General features: G+C 37.8%; 1 protein-coding gene across 1 annotated transcript; it reads left to right on the forward strand.

The window, feature by feature from the left end:
• The first annotated feature begins 977 nt into the window (after window positions 1-977).
• Window positions 978-22,289, forward strand: LOC129455471 (cell adhesion molecule CEACAM5). The gene is made up of 9 exons (XM_073858562.1): window positions 978-1,121; window positions 1,504-1,833; window positions 3,752-4,027; window positions 6,898-7,157; window positions 9,823-10,108; window positions 12,989-13,243; window positions 13,414-13,531; window positions 19,199-19,242; window positions 19,998-22,289. Exons 1-8 carry the CDS (start codon window positions 1,073-1,075, stop codon window positions 19,215-19,217), a joined length of 1,593 nt encoding a protein of 530 aa, XP_073714663.1. The 5' UTR covers window positions 978-1,072; the 3' UTR covers window positions 19,218-19,242; window positions 19,998-22,289.
• Window positions 22,290-23,675: the final 1,386 nt, after the last annotated feature.

Genomic DNA, 23,675 nt, shown 5'->3' on the forward strand with positions numbered 1-23,675 from the left:
ATAACCACCAGACTTTAAAGCAGGGCAATAAATGTTTATTTACATATTTTTCAGTGCCTAAAGGAAAGGTGACTCATTTGAGGCTTGTATGTACCAGCAGGTAAGAAAACATGTAAAAACAAGTCAGTGTGCTTGATTCACATAGGTAACACATCTGGGTGGCTATTAACTATGTACATTAAAACTATACATATAAGGAAAAATGTTATCTTCGGGTCATTGTTTGTGGTGATGTTTAAATAGACTCCAACTGACAGCTGCATTGTTCTGCTGAAGGACTGTGAGAAGTGCAAACATTTATCCCCTAAATCCCCATACATTTCAGTTATCTGTGTCCATATCATCTTAAAGTGATTTTGAAAAGGGAAGCAAGCCACAACTATTTATGAGAACGTCAATGTAAAAAGTAGTGGCTACAAATCACCTTTGTCTTATATTGAATGAAAAGATTCAAGATTTGTTTGTGATGTTTGTTACAGAAAAATCATATCAACACATAGCCTAAGTTAACTCCCTTGATGATCAACTATTAAAATGAATACATGTTTATTTTTTATGTATTTAATTGTAATTATTTAAGCTTAAAGCATATTTACTTTTTAACACTAGGAGTCAGTAGAAGCCAAAAAAAGATCACAGGACAGAGGACAGGTTAATGCCCACATCATTGTGAACCCCGTCGACTTGTCACTAAACCGATACCCCTTATTCACAACATTGGCTATTGCAATCGACCTGTCCGCGATTTTTTAATCTATAAACGTGATAAATATTGAATCTGGTGTATTGTTTTATCAGTCTTCTTAAACTCTCGATTCTGCAAACGTCTTTCATTATTTGTTTGAATGTCACTTTTTATAAAGTTAAGCAGAAATGTGCGCATTTTAATGCATGGGCATTTAGCGATGTGTTGACCAGACCACCCGGGGGCATGACGTCACCACGGACAGGTTGCGACTGGGCGGGGTTAAGATGTTACTGGTTGGGTGTGTCCGGGTTAAGTTTGTCAAGTTCTTACACCGTATATTCACACCATTCTTTTCTGTCGCTGCGGGAATTTACATCTCTCCCAATGGATCGCTATCACTTTAGGCTGCATTTGCTATTTTTGGCCATTTTTGGTAAGTTACAAACACATCATTCTATAGGAAAATTAGATGATGGATTTAATTTGTTACATTAATTATAATTTTAGTTTTTATTATGACTTAAGTTTCCGTTTGAAGCATTCGTTTTTCTAGTTTATACATGCTAAAAACTACTTTATGGATAACTTTTGATTTAATGGTTATAATAGATACCTGCATATTGGTTTTAATGAAAACTATAATGGTCTATATATGAGTCTTTACTGGTAACGTGTTGGGTATTGGTGAGGTGTGGTGGATGTGACCAATATAGACACAGAGTTTCTATTATATTTTCTCAACTTTAACTTAAAAGCATCATGTTTATCTCTGTTTTTGTTCTTATGTCCACCTGTGCTTTATCTTATTCCCATAGGATGCTGTGATGGCAGCATGCTACTGAGCAATACTGCAAACGGGGTTGTTGGTAAAAACGTGACATTTTTAACCACCATCACCTCGTCATCGTCTTTTTTGACCATAACGTGGGGTTTCGATGTCAAGGGGAAAATTACATCGATTATCACGGTCGTCCCGACAAAGGAAACCATCGATCCAAAATACGCGAACCGGATCGCGTATAATAAATCGACGTGCGCGCTGCAGATCAAAGATCTGGTGATGGCAGATGCAGGGGATTATATTCTCTCTGTGGTCAATAACGAGGCTCAATCAACAGCTGAACAGATTACTCTTGAGGTTTTAGGTAAGTGCCTTTACCATTTTACAACTTAAAAACGTATTAATGAGAGAGTATAGGTTGTGGGTTCGAATCCCTCACAGACGAACTGAAACGTCTGATTGGTGAGATTGTAAATTTATGCAGACACTTTTACCCACAGCAACTTAACATTAGTTTAGAAAATATAATCCACGACTTTGCGTCTCTATCAGTTGAGATACACAACCGAGGTTTGAGTTATAGCAAAGATAGCATTCGTTTGTTGAAAACTTAACAATTATTTAAGAGTTTGCTACATAAAAATCCAGGGGCGTTGGCCTACCTTCGGAGGGAGGGTGTAGATAACCCCCCACCTAATAATTAAAATAATAAAAACTAGGGCTGGGAAAAGATTAACCACGATTAATCGCATACAAAATAAAAGTTTTTTTTGCATAATATATATGTGTGTACTGTGTGTAATTATTTTAATTTATTAAAATGTATCATTTTTTTAAATGTACATATAATATAGAATATATAAAAATATAAATAAATATATATATATATACACATGTAAATGTTTCTTAAATACATACATGTATGTGTGTATATTTATATGTACATAATAATTACACACAGCGCACACACATATATTATGCCAAAAAGCACTTTTATTTTGTATGCGATTAATCGCGATTAATCTTTTCCCAGCCCTAAAAAAACCTATGTACAGTTAACCCCCACCGTTTATACCAAATCTACGCCCTTGGTTAAATCAACAACAACTATTTCTTAGCTTAGTTGGAAGAGCATTGCATTAACAATCTTGAATGCATAATAAACTGTAGTTTTGGATAAAGGGTCTGCTAAATGTATAAATGTAAACTGTTGTCAGTCTGATTGAACAGTGCCGTATTCGAGCTACTGTAGTAAAAGTTTTATTTTGTTGACCTGAAGTCAACAAAACTGCTTTACATTGCATTGGTCAAAAGCACAAGAATGGTCCAAGATGATTCATTTGTAGAAATTTTATATTCCAGTCTTAAAAAAATGCTGGGGTGTTTTCAACAAACCCAGCCAATGGTTTCAATTAAATTAACCCATAACAGTAAAAACAACCATTTTCAAACATAGGTTAAATTGGTTTGGGTTTGTCCTTTTTTATCCCAATGCTGTGTCAGAATATCTTTGCTCATCCAATCCAGTTCTGTCGTTTCCATCTGATTTTTCAACCAGTTAGATTCAAAGTCAGAAAATTATTCACCTCAAAGTTAAACTTTTGATTTGCCCATTAAAACTCATTTCCATGTCCAAGTCCAAAAAAGGGTGGGGCAGGTTTAGGGAGCGGCACGTGCTGTGGGTTTAAGAGGATGGATGGATGACACGGTTGAATCCACCTTGATAGTTAGTGATGATGAGTAATTTTAGATGACTGAGTAAAACTAATGGGAGTTTCTTTCTGAAAGGGGCGGTTTCCCGAACAGGGATTAGACTAGTCCTAGACTAAAATAAATGTAAGAGCTGTCCAAACTGAAAACAACTTGCACCGACATATCTTAAAATACATCAGTGCACACCAGTAATGTTTTTAGTAAGGCATGTTTGTTAAAACTAGTTATATTCCTAATTAAACTAAAGCCTAGTCCTGGTTTAAGATTATTCCTGTTTGGGAAAGATTAGATAATTTCGAATTGATTTGACTTGTATGTTGTAACAACATGCAATCTACTTAACTGATGCATTATATGACATAAGCGTATCATGCTGGTGCACTTTAAAGGGTTAATACTCAGTAGGTTGCAGGTTAATTCCCACAAGGTCCAAAACATGAGCCATTAGCATTTCTCCTTGACTTTTCCGATTGGATAATGCTTAGGAAAGTGGTCCAATGAGCAAAATATAAATTATAAATGAACATAAATTTTCAAGTAGTCACAATCCAAGGTTTTCTTCTCCCCAGAGCCCGTAACTGATGTCAAGATTACGGCCAATCTTCCTGATGCTGTCGAATTCAACAGCACCATGGTTCTCACGTGCAGTGCTAAAGGCTCTTACACTTACAAATGGATAAACGGTTCAACCCCCTTGGTGGCAGATGGCACGCACGTCACAGTCGTCAAAAACGAACTGACGGTTACCGGAGTTTACCGTACGGATCTGATTGGACCGATCTACTGCATAGCGGAAAATGCATTAGAGTCCGGGAAAAGTGCTCCTTTCAATATGTCTGTCAGTTGTAAGTATCCTCAAATCCACACATTTACATGTATTGATGTTTTAAACCTGTATGCGGCTGCTGTACACAATAACATGTTTATTAAGAGAGCAACTGTGGATAACAGTAGACATTGTGTGTTTGCTCTGATGCATGCACCTCTGCACATAAAAATGCACTTTTACGATCTGTTAATTCTAAACTTGCAATAAAGTTTGTTTATTGAACAACACCGCTTTGAAGAACCCTGCAGTGGCACCGTTTACAGTCTAGGTTCCTGCAGATGGTGGACACTAGAAAGCAAACATGACAGCGGTGGTTAAAGTCACCGTCTAGTTCAGACAGGTTCTGCTGCAGGTGCAGGAAAGAATGCGAGCTGAGATTAGATAAAATATGGTGACTGCGCCTGTGAACACTATACAGGAAGGGTAATGTCTTAAAATAGTGTGCGTTTGTGGGTGTGCGTGTTTACCTTACCACCTGAACCTTTCTGTAGGCTCTATTGCAAGTGCATGGTTCAAACATGCAGTACGTACATTTACCCTAAACCTAACCTTGACTTTAAGCTTTAACTATAAAGGGACACTCCACTTTTTTTGAAGGTGTGCTAGTTTTCCAGCTCCCCTAGATTTGGACATTTTGGTTTTTGCCGTTTTGGAATCCGTTCGGCCGATCTCCGGGTCTGGCGGAACCACTTTTGGCATGGCTTAGCATGGTCCATTCAATCTGATTGGACCATTGGCATCGCGCTAGAAGTAGCCGGAGAGTTTGGATGTTTTTCCTATTTAAGGCTTGACTCTTCTGTGGTTACATCGTGTGCTGGGATCGACAGAAAATTAAAAGTTGCGATTTTCTAGGCAGATATGGCTAGGAACTATACTCTCATTCTGGCGAAATAATCAAGGACTTTGCTGCCGTAACATGGCTGCAGGAAGCAGCCGAAAATAGTCCCCTTAGTAACTTTCAATGGCAGGGGACTATTTTCGGGCACTGCGTAACATCAAGCTTATGTTAAAGCGATACTTCAGTCAAATATCAAAAATTACTCCATGATTTACTCACCCCAAGCAATCTGAGATACACATCCATCATCTTTCAGATGAGAACATTTGGAGATATTTTAGTAAAGTTCCAAAAATGTGCATTTATCCTTCATAGAAGTAATACAAAGGGTTAATAAAGGTCTTCTGCAAGTAATTTGTATGAAAAATATCCATATTTTAAACTTTATGAACTATAATAACTAGCTTCCTATCTTAATCTCACGCGATATGAATATCGCATCAACTACTTGCATATTAACCCGTTGGAGCCTTGTGGATTACCTCTTTGAAGGATGAATGCACTTTTGGGAGTTGAAAGTCAGAAGTTGTTTGATTCCTGTTTTCTACCATTATAAATCTTGGGAGAGCAAGGACATTTACTAAAATAACTCCAAATGTGTTCGTCTGGGAAGTGGTGGATGTGTGTCTCGGGTTGCTTGAGGGTGAGTTAATGATGGGGTAGTTTTGATATTTGGCTGGAGTATTGCTTTAACTCTTTTGGAGCTGTAACAAAATCAAGTGGTTCTCATTATCAAGCACGCTCTCAAAAATTAAGCTACCAAACTGGGATGTTACCATTTCGAAAAGTACACATAAAGTGGTACCTTAATGGTACATATTAGGACCTTTTTAAAGGGTGCTGTCCCTATGACAGCGTTTGTGTCTTTATTTCTGACAGTGCACTTTTAGATGCATCCTACTGTAAATAAAACATTTGCATAATCTTGATAAAGTGGATGATGTATTTGATAAAAAATAGTGCATTGGAATTTAGAGTTCCTGCAACCAGATTCCTGTGTATTTCTTGTTGTTCTGGTTTTTAATAGTGAAAGAAAAACTTTTTAGCATTTCCAACGAAAGCAGGCAGACATTATAACAGACAGTTAAAGAAAAACACCACTGTTTTTCAATATTTTACTATGTTCTTACCTCAACTTAGACGAATTAACACATCCACATCTTTTTTCAATGCGTGCACTTAATCTTTGTAAAGCATGTTGTAAATGTGTTAGCAGTTAGCCTAGCCTCATTCATTCCTTAGGATCCAAACAGGGATGAATTTAGAAGGCACCAAACACTTCCATGTTTTCCCTATTTAAAGACTGTTACATGAGTAGTTACACGAGTAAGTATGGTGGCACAAAATAAAACTTTTGTTTGGAGCCATAGGAATGAATGGGGCTAGGCTAAATGCTAACACATTCAAGAAGCATTGTACAAAGATTAAAAGTGCACGTATTGAAAAAAGATGAGTATGTATTAATTCATCTAAGTTGAGGTAAGAACATAGTCAAATATTAAAAAATAGTGGTGTTTTCCTTTAAGATTCGCTCAAATGCCGTATACATCCCTGGTCTTGTGTTATTAGATCAGTGCTGGTATTGGTTGTAAAAAGTGTCATTGATGTTTTCATGCTCTCTAAATCAAATTGCCTACTTTAGCATGTCTGTAATGTTGGCAAAACATGAATCAGCTTTTTAGATTTCAAGTGCCAAACATTTTGTTTGTGTCAGCCGAAAGTATGCTTTATGGCAGTGGTTTTCAATCTGTCCCAGGGGACCCACTGCTCTGCATATTTTGTATGTCTTCCTTAAATGTCACACCCAGTTCTGTTCATGGATCTCTCCTTTAATGATCTGAATTAGGTGTTAGACAAGGGAGACATGCAAAATATGCCGATCAGTGGAACAGTTTGAAAATGTCTGCTTCATCGGACAACTTTAATCGCAAATGTCTTACAGTTGAAAGTTAACGGAGCGTAATGATCTTAAGGAAGTCTGGATGGTTGTCTTAATGTTAATGAATAGCAATCTCCTCCTTGACATCACCTTTCTTCCCCGCATCCAGATGGTCCTGAAAACATCGCTTTGTCTCAGACTCCAGCCGATCCTTTCCTAAAGAAAGGCTCCAACATAACGTTTGCGTGTTCGGCCAAGTCTGACCCACCTGCGCAGCTTCAGCTGATGTTCAATGGAGTGGAGATATCCAAGCAGGCCAGCACGACTATCACCAATTTAGAAGATAAACACAATGGCAACTACACCTGCGTGGCTTCAAATCCCAAGACATTGCGCTTCATTGCGTCGCAAGTCTATACGATAACTGTTGTGGGTGAGTCGGATGTTTTTGTTTTTCTTATGTGACCCTGGCCACATGGGTATATTTGTACAGTAGCAATTGCCAGCAATACATTGTATGGGTCAAAATTATTGATTTTATTTAATGCCAAAAATCATTAGGACAGTGGTCTCCAACATGGTGCCCGCGGGCACTAGGCTGCCCGCACAGAGTCTGTTAGTTGCCCGCCAGAGCACATTCCATTAATAGCCTCAATTTTAATATTTATTTGTTATATTTTTATATTAGCTTGGCTTCTTGTATATATGTTAACATTTTAAACTATGTAGAGTAATGTAAAGTAAAAAAAATGTTTTGAGTAGACTATGACGACTTCTAGTAATGTCGCCGGACATGACACATCAGTGTCCCAATGTCAAGTGAGCTAGGGTACCAGTGCCCATACCTGTGTACACGATATCTGATTCATGACCTCGGGAGCTAGGGAACAAATTGAGACACACGGTATATTAAAAAGATAGCCCTCCAGATTGTTTTATCCATTGTGGTAGCCCTTGCTCACAAAAAGGTTGGAGACCCCTGCATTAGGATATTAAGTAAAGATCATGTTCCATGAAGATATTTTGTAAATTTCCCACCGTAAATATTTAAAAATGTATTATACATGTTGCTAACAACTTAATTTGGACGATTTTAAAGAGATTATCTCAAATTTTTAAATAGTTGTTGTATCTCTGCCAAATATTGTCCTGTCATAAACAGACCATACATCAATGGAAGTCTTATTATCAGCTTACAGATTATGTATAAACCTCAATTTAAAAAAAAAAATGGTTTCATGGTCCAGTGTCACCTGTACTGTAAGTTTTACAAGGTATGCATTGTTTATCCAGTAGTAAAATAATACAGATGGAGCAAATTGTACTTAAATTTCAAATTAAAAGATTCTGTATAAACATATCTATATATTAAAGTATGCCGAATCCAAAATCTAAAGAACCTGCTATGTAAAAGTCCCTGTAAAATCAGTAAAATTGTTTCTAAAAACATGTTAGAAATGTATTGCTGATTGGCCTAAAATGGTGACGCATTAAACTAGAGCCACTGCTCATGGCCCCGCCCCTAACACAATCCCGAGCATCTGTTCAGGTTGTAGCGATATTTGAAAGTTAAGAGAGAAGGCTTTCCGTGAGTGGGCGTGGTTTCAGCACGGCAGTGGACACGCCCCCACCGCTTGATGCCAGAGAAAGCAGCCTATTTCTTCAAGATTTTGATGATAAAATTTGGTTTGGTGGTTAATAATAATTTTTTATGTGGTGTGACAAACTCCAAACACATTTAATATCTGATTTTACAGGGAACCATAAGCAAGAATAAAACTTAATGGAGGGTTGTGAGGGGTCTTTACTGACCACCTTTGAGGAACCTTTATTTTCATAATGTAGATTAGTTGAGACATCCGTTGAGATCTTTTGATTACCAGTGAAGCAGTATAGAGATAGACACGCTCGGCCAAGGTTTCTTCATCGCCAAGGGCAAAGATAAGGATTAAAAAGTATATCACTCGAGGTTTATCTTCTACAACCGAACGACCTGAAAACTAAACTTAAGAGACTTGATTTCTGTGTTGCATGCTAATATTGATTTCTTAAAAAGCGTGTATCCATTTGTATGTCTATATTCAAAATGGTTTCCTGTTATAAGGAGACTGTTGAACAGAAACCTGTTTCTCTGCTTTGCTCTGAGGTTTGTTACTGCTGTGGCAGTTGGTAGACATTTCATGCATGTCTTTTTTTACAAGTTTTTTTAAAAACCTGTGGTCTCAGGCTGTGTGGCTTTGTCCTCCCCGGAGGTATTATTATTTTGCGGTGTGTAAAACCGACACGTTGAAGAAAGATACAAAGTCACGCTCGTGTTGGGAAGGTATACGTTTCACTTCTTGAAATGCAGATTTTGCTTTCATTGATCCTTCTGTGCTGGCTGAAGTACGTCTTAAACTGTAATGCATTTTCGTGTCATTGATTTTGTATGAATTTTTAATGCAAAACCATTCATGCAAAAACGCCCTAACGGCTTTAATGAAAATATAAAGAGTTTTCTCGGGGTAGAAATGCTTTTCATCTAAAAGCAACAGAGCCGAAGGCGACTTGAGTTTGTCTGGACATTCATTCGGTGAATTATTTTTGCGACAGTTTCGTTGCATCATGCATGAAACTCAAAACGCAGGCGGTGAGAAGGAAGGTGTGCATGTCGACAGGTATTTGGTGAATGCGGCTTAATAGGAACAGTTTGAACTCGGTGCATTCCACAGTAATGATGTCTGTACAAATAACAGACCGAAAGAGACTCTGCGGTGAGTGAAGTTGTGAGCGATGAGAGATTATTGCCGTGGTCTCGCATTGCCAGACTTTTGACGATCGACATGAAGTCTGGTTCACTTTGCAGCTTATACTCGAACATGCAGAAACAAGCAATGAAAAGATTACACAAATTGGATGCCATAGACATGAAAAACTGTGAATTAGTTCATCCACTTAAAATAAGGTCAAACTCGTTTCCATGCATCAATTTCAAACCGGCAATATGAGCCAGAACTTGACATTTTGTTTGCAATATGAGTGCCATTTCGTAACAAACCTTACCAGAGAATATAACAATTATTGCTTTTATGATTATTTGTCTTTTTTTGTTTCGGTGGAGCCCATTAGTGGAACAAGTATCAGTATCAACCCCACCTCACCTCTCATCGCCGGAAACAGCATGGTCAACCTCACCTGCACGGCGGCTGCCGGCAAAGCTGACAGCGTGGAGTGGTATAAGGAAGAAAAACCTGTGATTCCTGACAGTAATGTCATTCTCTCATCAGACAAGCGAACTTTAACCGTTCTTAAAGTTCGTAAAACGGATGCTGGCGAATACAAGTGCAAGCTGACAAACAAAGTGAACAGCGACACGGGCAAAAATAAGGTGGTGGTGAACTGTAAGTGTCAAAGAGAGTTATGTTTATTGTCAATGTGTGCTGCACTTGTTTTCTGACAATTTGCATACTTTGATAAATGCAATTATTAAGATTAATCATTTGCCCATATTTTACTGACTTGGAGCCAGCATGCCACCATTTTAGATCATACAAACTTAAGCTGCATGGACACTGCCAATGGCTAGCAATGGTGGAGTGATGCAATCTTATTTATTTCAAGGAAAGCATGACGATTTCCATCTGTTGGCAAAAGGAAGTGGGCGTGTCCAGTTACACAACAAATTTGAGAACAGTTCAACTTTATGCAAAAATCGAGTGACTTGGCATTTTCCGGCCACATGAGCGATAGAGAACTTAGTGACAGGAAATGGGCGTGTCCAGCTACACAACAAAGTTAAGAATAGTTCAACTTTATGCAAATGACGAGTGACTTTATGTAAATGACGAGTGACTTTATGCAAATGATGAGTGACTTTATGCAAATGACGAGTGACTGTATGCAAATGATGAGTGACTTTATGCAAATGACGAGTGGCTTTATACAAATGATGAGTGACTTTATGCAAATGACGAGTGGCTTTATGCAAATAACGTAGCCCCTCCAAACAACCCCATTGAAAGAGACTAGCGACACAGAGCGACGATGTTGCTGCCGGTGTGCACGCACGGTTATGCTGCGTACACACCAGAAGCAAATGTAACTATTTGCGGAAGTAGCTTACATACAAAGTCAATGCGAAGATGCAAATTCGCGTGGGGCGATTTGAAAGACGCAAATTGGGTGGGCGATTGCCGCAAATATGTGATATTCACTTCAAACGTTTCTTCCACGCAAGTTGAAAATATTCAACTCAAGCATAAAATTCGCATGGCTTGAAGTTAAATCCTGCGAGTAATCTAGAGCAAGGAATGCGGTGCTTTGCGTTTGGTGTGTACTTTGCATTGGCACTGTGTGCATGCACGGTATGCTACGTACATACATATCAGAAGCGAATTCAACTATTTGCGGAAGTATCTTACATACAAAATCAATGTTAAAATGAAAATTTGTGTGGGGCGATGCGAAAGATGCAAATTGGGTGGGCGATTGGCGCAAATATGCGATATTCACTTCAAACATTTCTTCCGCACAAGTTGAAAATTTCAACTCATCGGAGATGTGCACATACGGTTATGCTACATACACACCAGAAGTGAATTCAACTATTTGCGCAAGTAGCTTAAATACAAAGTCAATGCAAAGGTGCAAATTTGTGTGGGGAGATGCGAAAGACACGAATTGGGTGGGCGATTGACGCAAATATGCGATATTCACTTCAAACGTTTCTTCTGCGCAAGTTGAAAATTTCAACTCAAGCATAAAATTCGCATGGCAGGAAGTTAAATCCTGCGAGTAATCTAGAGCGAGGAATGCGGTGCTTTGCGTTTGGTGTGTACTTTGCATTGGCAATGTGTGCATACACGGTATGCTACGTACATACATATCAGAATTGAATTCAACTATTTTCGGAAGTATCTTACATACAAAATCAATGTTAAGATGAAAATTTTTGTGGGGCGATGCGAAAGATGCAAATTGGGTGGGTGATTGGCACAAATATGCGATATTCACTTCAAACGTTTCTTCCGCGCAAGTTGAAAATTTTCAACTCATCGGAGGTGTGCACGCACGGTTATGCTACGTACACACCAGAAGTGAATTAAATTATTTGCGCAAGTAGCTTACATACAAAGTCAATGCGAAGGTGCAAATTCGTGTGGAGTGATACGAAAGACACGAATTTGGCGGGTGATTGCCGTGAATATGCGATATTCACTTTAAACGTTTTTTTATGCGCAAATTAAAAATATTCAACTCAAGCGTAAAATTTGCATTGCGTGAAGTTAAAATCTGCGAGTAATCTAGATCGAGGATTGGTGTGTGGTATGTGTACACAACATTGGAGGTGTGCACGCACGGTTATGCTGCGTACACACCAGAAGCGATTTTAAATATTTGCGCAAGTAACTTGCATACAAAGAGAATGCGACGATGCAAATTTGTGTGGGGCGATTTAAAAGTCGCGAATTGGGTGGCCGATTGCCGCGAATATGCGATATTCACGTCTAACGTTTCTTCCGCGCAAGTTGAAAATATTTAACTCGAGCTTAAAATTCGAATGGGGTGAAGTTAAATCTTGCGAGTAACCTAGAGCGAGGAATGCTATGTTTTGTGTTTGGTTTGTACACTACATTAGAGTGTTGTTTAAATGTGACTTATCAATCGCTAAATATGCTCAAAATATTCACAAATATGTTGTTTAGCTGAAAAAACATCTATTAGCCTACCAACATTGGATAGGGTTCAAACAATTATCCACTATTCAGTGTCTTTACAAACCAGGATATTATGTAACATAACGCCGATTCGGCTGAAGAAAGAAAGTCATGTACACCTAGGATGGCTCGAGGGCAAATAAAATATGGGCTAATTTTTAATCTAGGATGAATTCATTTACTGTGTATACATTTTTTGCTATAACCTTGATCTCAAAGTTATTAGCTTAAGATATTGTGCCTAATTTCCACTTTCTTCCAATTACTTTAATCCAAAATCCTCTTCAACAACTTTGTAAGTTAAATATCAGCTGTTTTCTCATTACTTAGGATTTCCTCACCCTGTACACTACTGTATTTCACTTTCATTGAGGACAAAAAAAAACACTAGATGCTTGAAACTAACAGTGCCGTCACCTCTTTTGTTATCTTGTCTAAACGTTGGCTTCTTTTATTTGCAAATGGTGTTGGTTACCATTCTGAATGTATTGTTACCGCTGGTTTGTTTGCGTTACTGAAATGTAAATATTGACTCTCTGACTGAGCCGATCTCTCTGCTGTCAGATGGTCCAGAAAGCGTGAAGGTGGATGGAAAGAACAATGTGAAGTTCGATGAGGCCATCGGGTTGTCCTGTAATGCCGACTCTGTTCCTCCCAGCACTTACACATGGAAACTCAATGAGACGGTCATGAACATCAGCTTGGGGAGGTACAACATCTCCAAGGCCAGTATGAGTGACAGCGGCACGTATACCTGTGTAGCTCGCAACCCCCTTACCGGACTGACCCTCAACACCACGCATAAACTCACAGTGACAGGTAAACAAAAAAAATTAAACTGGTTTCTAACCACATGAGATTGAGGAAATGATGACCGAAAATTTATTTTTGGGTAAACTGTTGGGAATGGCACTGGCGAATCGTTTGAGCATATGTAGTGAAAGTGTGTTTTGATCTATATAGTAAAGTAAACAATTCCTGTTTCGCAGAGACCGGTGCATCAGCTGATGGACTTTCAGGGGGAGCCATCGCTGGTATCGTGATCGGTGTGCTCTTGGCTGCTATCATCATCGGTTGTATTTGTTGTTGCAGGAAGAAACCAACAGAGTGAGTCCAAACAACCTTTCACTTCACTGCTGTGGTTTAAAGCAATCGATTTCTGCTTTTGTTTGCACGGGTGTGATTTGTCACAGGAGCAGTCAGGGAATGTTCAGGGTTCAATACGAGTTAGACATTCGTGGCATAGTGTCGACAGAAAACTCACTTTGACTTATCTCTTGGTTTTGTTCGCTAGAGTACATACAGTATGTTGAAATGTGAAGCTCGTATTTTTGTAAAAGCACTTGTAAAAATCTGCTTTTTGATCTAGGAAATTTTGAGGTGGAACTACATTGTAAAAAGTTTTTAGCTGCCTTAAATGTTTAAGTTATAGCAATCAAATTGCTTAAAGGGAAACACCACTGTTTTTCAATATTTTACTGTGTTCTTACCTCAACTTAGATGAATTAATACCTATCTTTTTTCAATGCGTGCACTTTTATTTTTTTGTACAGTGCTTCTTAAATGTGTTAGCATTTAGCCTAGCCCAATTCATTCCTATGGCTCCAAACAAAAGTTTTATTTTGTGCAACCATACTTACTCATGTAACTACTCACGTAACAGTCTTTAAATAGGGAAAACATTGAAGTGTTCGGTGGCTTCTAAATTCATCCCTGTTTGGAGCCATAGGAAGGAATGGGGCTAGGCTAAATGCTAACACATTCACAATGTGCTGTACAGAGATTGAGGGCACGCATTGAAAAAAGATAGGATGCATTAATTTACATAGTGAAATATTGAAAAACGGTGATGTTTTCCTTTAACTTAATCAGATAATGTAGTCAAAATTTATAGTACGCTACAAGGCCAGGCCAGTTTGATTAACATACAATATTAAAGGCAATTAAAATATTTTCACAGTGTAAGGTTTTGTTTTGTGTCTCATTTTGGTATCCCTGCATATATTCAACATTTTACTCATGCCCATGATATTAATGCAAACGTATTGTATCAGACTAAAGTAGTTTTATGCCAACACGTATATTATGGGGAGGTTTCCCAGGCAGGGTTTAGGTTAATCCAGGACTAGGCCTTATTAATAGGCATCTTAAGACAAAACAATGTCAACAAAATATGGTAAAATTAAACAAGATAATGATGTTTTTGAATTAAACCTGCATTTTAGTCTGGGACTAGGATAAGCCCTGTCCGGGAAACAGCCCCAATGTGTTATTCTTCATTTAAGTTCCACTTAATAATTCCTAGTTTTGTATTACACATGTAAATAATTTTTTCATTTCACGTTTTGACCTTGAGTATGTGCATGAGGTTTTAGTGACCTAGTTCATGACATAACATTTCCAATCACTGCACCTTTACACAGCCCACATAAATATCAAAGGATATGATGCACAACTTCCTGATTTCATTTCTCTGACTGTGATTCACTATTATAGGGGTGTGGACCGCAACACAAAGTAAAGCCTGGAAACATTGCTCGATCTTTTGTAACGCCACTGCTTTAGTATTGTGTCATAGCAATATTGTTCAGTCTTGTTTGTGAATTGCAAAATTTTACAATTCAAAAAATAAATATCTTAGTATTTTTTTATTAATTTCCAGAATAAATATTTAAAAAAAATTTAACTCTTAATTAGGGCTTTCATGATTATAAAATTTGGCTGACGGGTAATTGTCTCATAAGTTGTCACGATTGTAAAGATTAATTGCCTGTTTTAGGGCTTTGACGATTATGATGATTAATTGTCTATTTTATTGGTTTGACATTTAATTCTCATACATTTTTTTCTTTGTTTATGAAATAATTTTCACACATTTTTGTGATTATTTAAACTAAATCTTTTGTAAGGTTTACATGTCAGTAAATTTTAATACACATAAAGCATATTTAAAAGTAATTTGATACGGTCTTTTTATACAGGCGCTGCATCTCCCCCTCGTGTTTTTTAGAGAGATGTGCAATCATTGCGGTGATCTGAAATCATCACGATGAGACGATTTTTTTAATCATTGTGACAGCCCTACTCTTAATTTTTTTAATAACTTACTTAAGAAGCAAAAAAATGCAATGTATTAAGTCTTGTTATTAGAAAAAGAGAGTTAATGCTAGTAAATATAGTAGTCAGTGGTGTTAGAAAAAGTAATTTTTTTTACCCCACTGACAGATATGTCTCTTCATTTTGTTTCTAAAGTAAATATATCTCGATTTAAGAATTATTTTATAATTATATTTTAATATATTTATACTGGAAATGACTCATTAACCCTTCTTTATATGATAATATTTCACACCCTAAACATTTTATTTGGGTGTACTGTTCCTTTAAGAGTGCTTTTTTGTCTAAGATATTTTAGTGGTTTTGATCAAGTGATTTAGAGTACTCAAAGATCTTCGCATCTTGTCCAGTCTCTTCTTTTTCCCTCCAACTCTTTACCGCCAAATTCTCAAAGTGGTCGGGTCTGTTTGCCAAGCCCGGTTAGAGTAGTTCCACACCCCATCCATCTACACCCCTCACTGAATACAAGTGACAGGACGGATTTTCTACCAGAGTAACAGAGACAAACAAACTAAAGCAAAAAGGGCAGAATATTCTGTGACATACTGTCCTGTACTGTAATGTTGTAAGGGTTAGTCTTGTTTACATGCAGGCGGTCCATGAGATAACAATAACTTCATAAGAATTTAAATACAGAAGATTGTGTTTAATCTCTTTATAAAGGGCCTCAGTAGTTGTCTTTGTTTTCCTGCTAATTCAATATTAGAAAAGTACAGGAAATACTGGAAATGCAAAATAAAGCTTAAAGGCAGAGCTTATGTAAATGCACAGCCCATCTGTTTAGTCTAACATAGAGATGTGTTTATTTGATAGGAAACTAGTGTGGCTTGCACAGTTAACTTTAACACACTCACATAAATGCAAACAGACTACATGCAAATCATCAGTTATAGGTGTGTCATATCAATGACCTCATTTATTCCTCACAAGTAGTCATTGCATTTCCTTTCCTTAGATTTAAGATACATCCGGAGATTGTTTGATTGGCGAAATGCAACATTTTAAATGAAGTCTTTCCAGTAAACATTATCAGATCTACTGTACGTTTCCAGATACTGTATGAGAGTTGTAAGTCGAGTTGTACACCTGTGATGCATCCTGGGATTGAAGCCCAACTCTCCTTCATTTGTTTTTTGATGTCTGTCAAAGATAACACTTTGCTTTTATTTTAACTTTGCTGCGCTTCCTCTTATGCAACCTGCGATTGTTTCGATCTAAATTATTAGGTTATTGACTTTGTACAAATGAAGGCACAAATTTCATATATTTTGGTTTTGAGAACTATTGATATCCTGTAAACCAGTGGTTCTCAAACTTTTTCAGTGTGCGGCCCCCTTTGTGTACGCTGCATTCCTTCGCGGCCCCCCCCCAAAGAAAATTTATGACAAAAAACAGTTCTAAAACTTCACATTTTAATTAAACAAAACATTAAATTATACAAAGTAGTGCTGCCTTATTTTTTTTAGGTTTGATTTCACAGAATTCATGATAAATTAATATATTTTATAAAAATGTCATAAAACTGGGCCCCCCCCCCCCCCCGGCACCATCTCACGCCCCCCTGGGGGCCCCGGACCCCAGTTTGAGAACCACTGCTGTAAACTAAAACAGCTAGATATAGATGTTGAAAACAACATTGTTTATCAAAAGTAGCACCTGTTAATAAATTTTATTACGAAATCAAAAATGAAAATAACATAGATTAAATATAATCATACAGAATTATCCTCTATATAATTATATTTTTAATAATTATTTACTTGTACGTTAAATAAAGAATCAAAAGTAGAATTAATGCTGAGATCTTTCGGGAATATAGCTGGAATGCCGGTCGTGTTCACACACGTCTTTTTCTCTTTGTCTCGCTTTCTTAACCATGTGATTTCAGTTGCATGACTGGCTATGTTGCTTTAGCTTAGGTGTTTCGGTTGTGCATATCAGTGAAATTCTCAGCATTTTACCTATTTGTCATTGCATGAATCGTGCAGAAATGATTGGCGCTGCAGCAGAAATTTGTTGGTTTAGAAATTTCATTGTGGTTTGAAACCAAAGAATACAAGTACAATAAAACATTTTAATTTTATAGTTAACAGGATTTACATGCTAGTGCATCAACAAATGCAAGTTACCAGAAAAAAGGGTAGTCTCGTTTTTGAAAAAGCCAATCCCAGAATGCATAGCAATGAATCCCAGAATGCATTGCTAACCAATAAATTGCTTTGTGCCGCATTCCCTTTCTGTCGTTTTGTCTTATGTTATGTTATAAATCCAGCATGTTATGATCAGCGCGAGTTAATGTGCTGTACCGCATCTCTCTCTCTCTCTCTCTCTCTCTCTCTCTCTCTCATTTTTTTAAGTTAAAATATACTTGCATGTATATGTAATCTTGACCTCAATTTTGGACAAAATAATCGTGTAATCGCCAATCACATAATTGAGCAGGCCTTTTGCAAGCTCAATGAAAAAATCCATTCAAGATGGGAGATAAATTGAAGGAAACATAATGATTCATTTATTAACATTTCATTTACTGTAGTGCTTAAAGGAATAGTCTACTCATTTTCAATATTAAAATATGTTATTACCTTAACTAAGAATTGTTGATACATCCCTCGATCATCTGTGTGCGTGCACGTAAGCGCTGGAGCGCGCTGCGACGCTTCAATAGCATTTAGCTTAGCCCCATTCATTCAATGGTACCATTTAGAGATAAAGTTAGAAGTGACCAAACACATCAACGTTTTTCCTATTTAAGACGAGTAGTTATACGAGCAAGTTTGGTGGTACAAAATAAAACGTGGCGCTTTTCTAAGCGGATTTAAAAGAGGAACTATATTTTATGGCGTAATAGCACTTTTGGGAGTACTTCGACTTGGCGCAGTAACACCCTCCCTCTCCCATTATGAGAGATAGAAGGGGAGCGGACCTTTCAGGCAAGTCGAAGTACTCCCAAAAGTGCTATTACGCCATAAAATATAGTTCCTCTTTTAAATCCGCTTAGAAAAGCGCTACGTTTTATTTTGTACCACCAAACTTGCTCGTATAACTACTCGTCTTAAATAGGAAAAACGTTGATGTGTTTGGTCACTTCTAACTTTATCTCTAAATGGTACCATTGAATGAATGGGGCTAAGCTAAATGCTATCAAAGCGTCGCAGCGCGCTCCAGCGCTTACGTGCACGCACACAGATGATAGAGGGATGTATCAACAGTTCTTGGTTGAGGTGGTGACATATTTTGGTGTTGAAAATGAGTAAACTATTCCTTTAAAATTAGTTTGAATCTACCCAGAAACCGAATGTGTGCTACGTATTGCTTCAGTATTGCATGTGTTAGGTTTCAGTTCAACGCAGCGGGTTTTGTAGGCGGTAAGGTATCTCGCTAGTTTTTGGAACGGAGCCATCGTTCCCATGCTTGCTTCTGGTGACTCCACCTTGTTTTTTCACACACTAGACGTTTAGTCTTATTATGTGGTTTTTGTGGTTTACACATTCGATTTTAGAATTCATTCATTGTATTACTTCATGCACAAAATTATCACATCTGTCTTAAGTTTGTCGTGATGTCTCTTCTAATTTCAATAATCACAGATTGGCATTGATAAACTTTAGTTTACACTCACTGACGCTGTTGTTTTTCTCCAATTTCTTCTTTTAGTGTCCCATCGCCGTATTAACGCAAGACATGACGGCGTGACGTAACCTGGTAAGTCTGGTGCCATACGGCAGCTATATCTCAGTAGTTTGAGTATTTAAGCAGGCTAAATTTAAATTCATATATATATATATAAATTTGTTGTTTTCACCCTAGCTTATAGATTTCATAGCCCAGCTGCTCTGTCACGTGATATTTTAGCATTTAAAGGCCTGTTTATCAGTTATCTGTATTGGTTTTGGTAGTGACTCAGCGTGCTGGTTAAGGTCTGACTTCTTTTAACAGAGATATACTCTTTTGACTTTCTTTGAATGTACTTTAATCTCACGGACTAACAAAGGAGCGGTTGTACTGCTCGAGAAAACTTGTTTTCACGTCTGTTTATTGGGTGTGGAAAGCTTTCTGCAACAAGAGCCAATTTTACTCTTGGCGTTAAATTATTTAAATGGCAAATGGGGCATGTTACCAGTTTGTACGTGTAGGGTTATATTTGATATCACTGATATCAAGATCTAACTTGGTTAGCAGAACACGCACTGAGTGCACACCAAGTCAAAAGTCTTGCATTGTGTAAAGATTTCCATGATCTTAAATATGTAGATTTCATGTACGGTGAATCACTTAAATGGCTTTTTTATCTGGAAGTGAGTCACGTATTCTTAACTAGACATATGATTGGTGCACATACAGTATAAGTATGAATCATGAATTCATCTTGTTAAGAATGTTCAACAGTATAATGTAGACAAAGAGTGACTAGATTAAAGAAGTTTAAGGAGAAGATAACATTTCTGTCTCTTCCCCTGAATCAACCCTTTCTAAGAAGACCAACCCTTCAGCCACCTATCAGTCTTTCATCTGCAAAAATCCCTCTACCAAGGCAACTGGAAAAACTGCCTTTACAACACCTACAGGGTTGCCCACTTACAAATCCACAGATGCATGAACGCTTTATAAATATCCCTCTCCGTTTTCCCAATTCCCTGTGTTACCCTATGACAACTTACCCCAATCTAAACTGATAGAGGATGGAGGGTAAGCAAAGAGACTGTTTACCTCACCGCATTATTTCTTAGCCTTATCTACGTTTTTTTGACCTCTTCGCTTCCTTCCCTTGGCTGAAGTGGACACCTTCCTTTTGTTCTTTAAGAAACCCGATCCAGCCTCCATCAACCTCTCAGTCCTTCAGCCAAACCCTAAAACAATGGATTGTCCTGGCCTGACATCACAGAGGTCAGATGTAAAAGAGCTCGGCATTGGGTAACGAAATCCTCTCTGAAAAGCGCTGAGGAGTGACGAGACCGCGTCACGTGTTTGAGATCTCGACGCACCAAAACACAGAGATCTGATGACCTGCTCGGCATGCTCGGGGCAGTGAAGACACACAAGGCCGACTGACTTGAACCCGAAGGCACTGCCGAGTCCCCGACAGGAGGTCATTCAGAAATAATGCATGCCTTGAAGCTCAAACGCATGATTCAAAATTTACGCTCGCCGTCTTTTTTAAATCGCATTACTTGATTCTTGCATCTTGTAGTAAGCCATACAATCGAATTTGGAGAAGGAGACGCGTTCCAACATGCTCGAACTGAGAAGCGGGAAGAAAAAATGCATTTCTGTGGACGCTGACATACCACAGTTGTGCTGCGAAATTGCTACTCTGGCCTTGGGCGTCTCCGTAAAGATTCAATCTGCTGTAATCAGGATACTAAAACCGGCCCATTTTAAAAGTCACCTTGACTCGAGCTGTCACACAAAAACATCTGAAGTTAAACACAACTCAGTATTTTTGCTAACACTTTTGTTTTGCAGATTGTGTGCCAGTATGTCAGAATGATTATTATTATAACTTTTTTTCTTCTAAATTGATTTAATCCTTCGTTGTGAATGAATCCACAAGGCTATTGCAGTGATATCCTACATACTAGTTTTTGTAATGAAATGACTAAGACCAAGTAGAAACTGACCGGTTGCTTTGGCAGGTTACCGAACGAATGAGCAACCTCATGGCTTACAGTAGGCACTACTGGGCGAATGTTTTATCACCTTATAATATAAATGGCCATCCCTACTTTTATATCCATCTTCTTTTAGAAGCACACTAACACACATATGTACACGTATTTTCCTCTTAGCATTAAAAGACACAAAAGCACAAATGCTGAGCTTTATAACTCCTTGCAAACCTGTAGACGGTTTTATCTCCGTCAGCCTGTGTATGTTTTTAGCGGTCTGTGCTCTTTGCATGGAGAAAGCTGTAATTACACTGAATTAGTGGTTAGTTTTCGCTGGCCACATTGTTCAGATAGACGTCTCTGGGTTGGCCATACTGAACATGATCGTTTTACGGGGATTAGATAAAAACAGATCCCTGCGTACTTGCATTAGGTGTTAATGTGAAATATGTTTTTACATATAGGCTAGATAGAATTTGAAATATAATTGGACGAGGTCAAATTTTGTTTTTTAGAGAAATACTTTAAATACCGCTTTAAACCAAATTAAGATCATGCACTGGACTTGAAGCGTTTTCGTTGCGAACAGCGTCCGTCATTTGTGAAAATTTTCTCAGGTTGTATACAGGTCGAAATAAACAGTGCAGCCGTGTTATATAATCTCAATGTTGCTTTTAATGTAATTTATTTTCTAATGTTTCACATGTTTAAAAAAGAATGTTCAACCTGCCCAATGTTTTGTGTTAATCATTGAAAAAGGATTAAAGGGAAAGTTCACCCAAAAATGAAAATTTGACCCATTGACTTTCATAGTAGGTGCAACAAATACTATGGAAACAATGGGTACTGTCAACTGTGCATACCATCATTTATCAAAATATCTTCTGTTGTATTCAATAGACTAAAGAACTCACACAGGTTTGTAACAACATGAGGGTGAGTAAAACATTTTTCAATTTTGGGTGAACTGTCCCTTTAAGCCACACACACCAAAAAAAGAAATACCGTGCCACATCACGGGTCACACGAAGAAAACGTTTTTTATTTCTTCAACCAGACATGTTATTGACTTTCTGTTGTAATTGGATTATTGTATTTTTTATTTTGTGTAAAAGAGAGAATTAAATGAAAACAACTTACTCTGGTGTTTATTTCATAATCTTCTTCCATACTTACTTTAGATTGATACGCTCTTTAAAATAAAGATGCTTCACGGTGCCATAGAGGAACCATTTTTGGCTAAACGGTTCTAAGAAGAACCTTTAACATCTGAAGTGTAACGTAAATTGTTATTTGTAGTAAAAAATCTTCTTAAAATTATACAAATTTAAGAAAGAAATGACATCAAGGTTAGGAAGCTTTTAAGCACCTTTATTTTTAAGAGTGTATGAAAATCCAACGCAATCTCATGGCAATTCTTACGTATTTTACGAGGTGCCTAATTCGTATTAAAGGAATAGTCTACTCATTTTCAACATTTTCAATAATATGTTATTACCTTAACTAAGAATTGTTGATGCATCCCTCTATCGTCTGTGTGCGTGCACGGGGGCGCTGGGGCGTGCTGCGACGCTTCGGTGGCGTTTGGCTTGGCCCCAGTCGTTCAATGGTGCCATTTGGAGATAAAGTTAGAAGTGACCAAACACATCAACGTTTTTCCTATTTAAGACGAGTAGTTATACGAGCAAGTTTGGTGGTACAAAATAAAACGTAGCGCTTTTCTGGGCGGATTTGGAAGAGTAGCTACGTTTTGTGGCGTGGTGGCACTTTTGGGAGTACTTGGACTCGGCGCAGTAACACCCTCCCTCTCCCATTATGAGAGGGAGAAGGGGAGCGGACTTTTCAGGCGAGTCGAAGTGCTCCCAAAAGTGCTATTACGCCATAAAATATAGTTCCTCTTTTAAATCCGCTTAGAAAAGCGCTACGTTTTATTTTGTACCACCAAACTTGCTCGTATAACTACTCGTCTTAAATAGGAAAAACATTGATGTGTTTGGTCACTTCTAACTTTATCTCTAAATGGTACCATTGAATGAATGGGGCTAAGCTAAATGCTATCGAAGCATCGCAGCGCGCTCCAGCGCTTACGTGCACGCACACAGATGATAGAGGGATGTATTAACAATTCTTAGTTAAGGTAATAACATATTTTAATATTGAAAATGAGTAGACTATTCCTTTAACATTTTTGTATGATTTGCCTTGACCATTGTGACGTTGGGATTAGGGGTGAGGTTTCGCAATTGTTTTTTATAGTAATAGTACGTATTTGCACGATTAACTTCCAACTCATAAAATATGTATGAATTCTCGTAAGATCAGACTAGATAATGGGCCTCATTTATAAAATGCTGCGTAGAAACCATCCTACATTTGATCTTACGATCATTTATCAAAAATGCGTACGTGTGATTCATAAACCGAATTTATGCACAGAAAATGTGCGTACCCCTTTCTTTCAGATGTGAAATTTATAAATCGCAAATGATGTTGAACTTGTGCGCAGCGGAGCCGTTTCAGACCTC

The sequence above is a fragment of the Misgurnus anguillicaudatus genome, chromosome 20 (assembly GCF_027580225.2).
Source record: "Misgurnus anguillicaudatus chromosome 20, ASM2758022v2, whole genome shotgun sequence".
In the NCBI taxonomy this organism is placed as follows: Eukaryota; Metazoa; Chordata; class Actinopteri; order Cypriniformes; family Cobitidae; genus Misgurnus; species Misgurnus anguillicaudatus.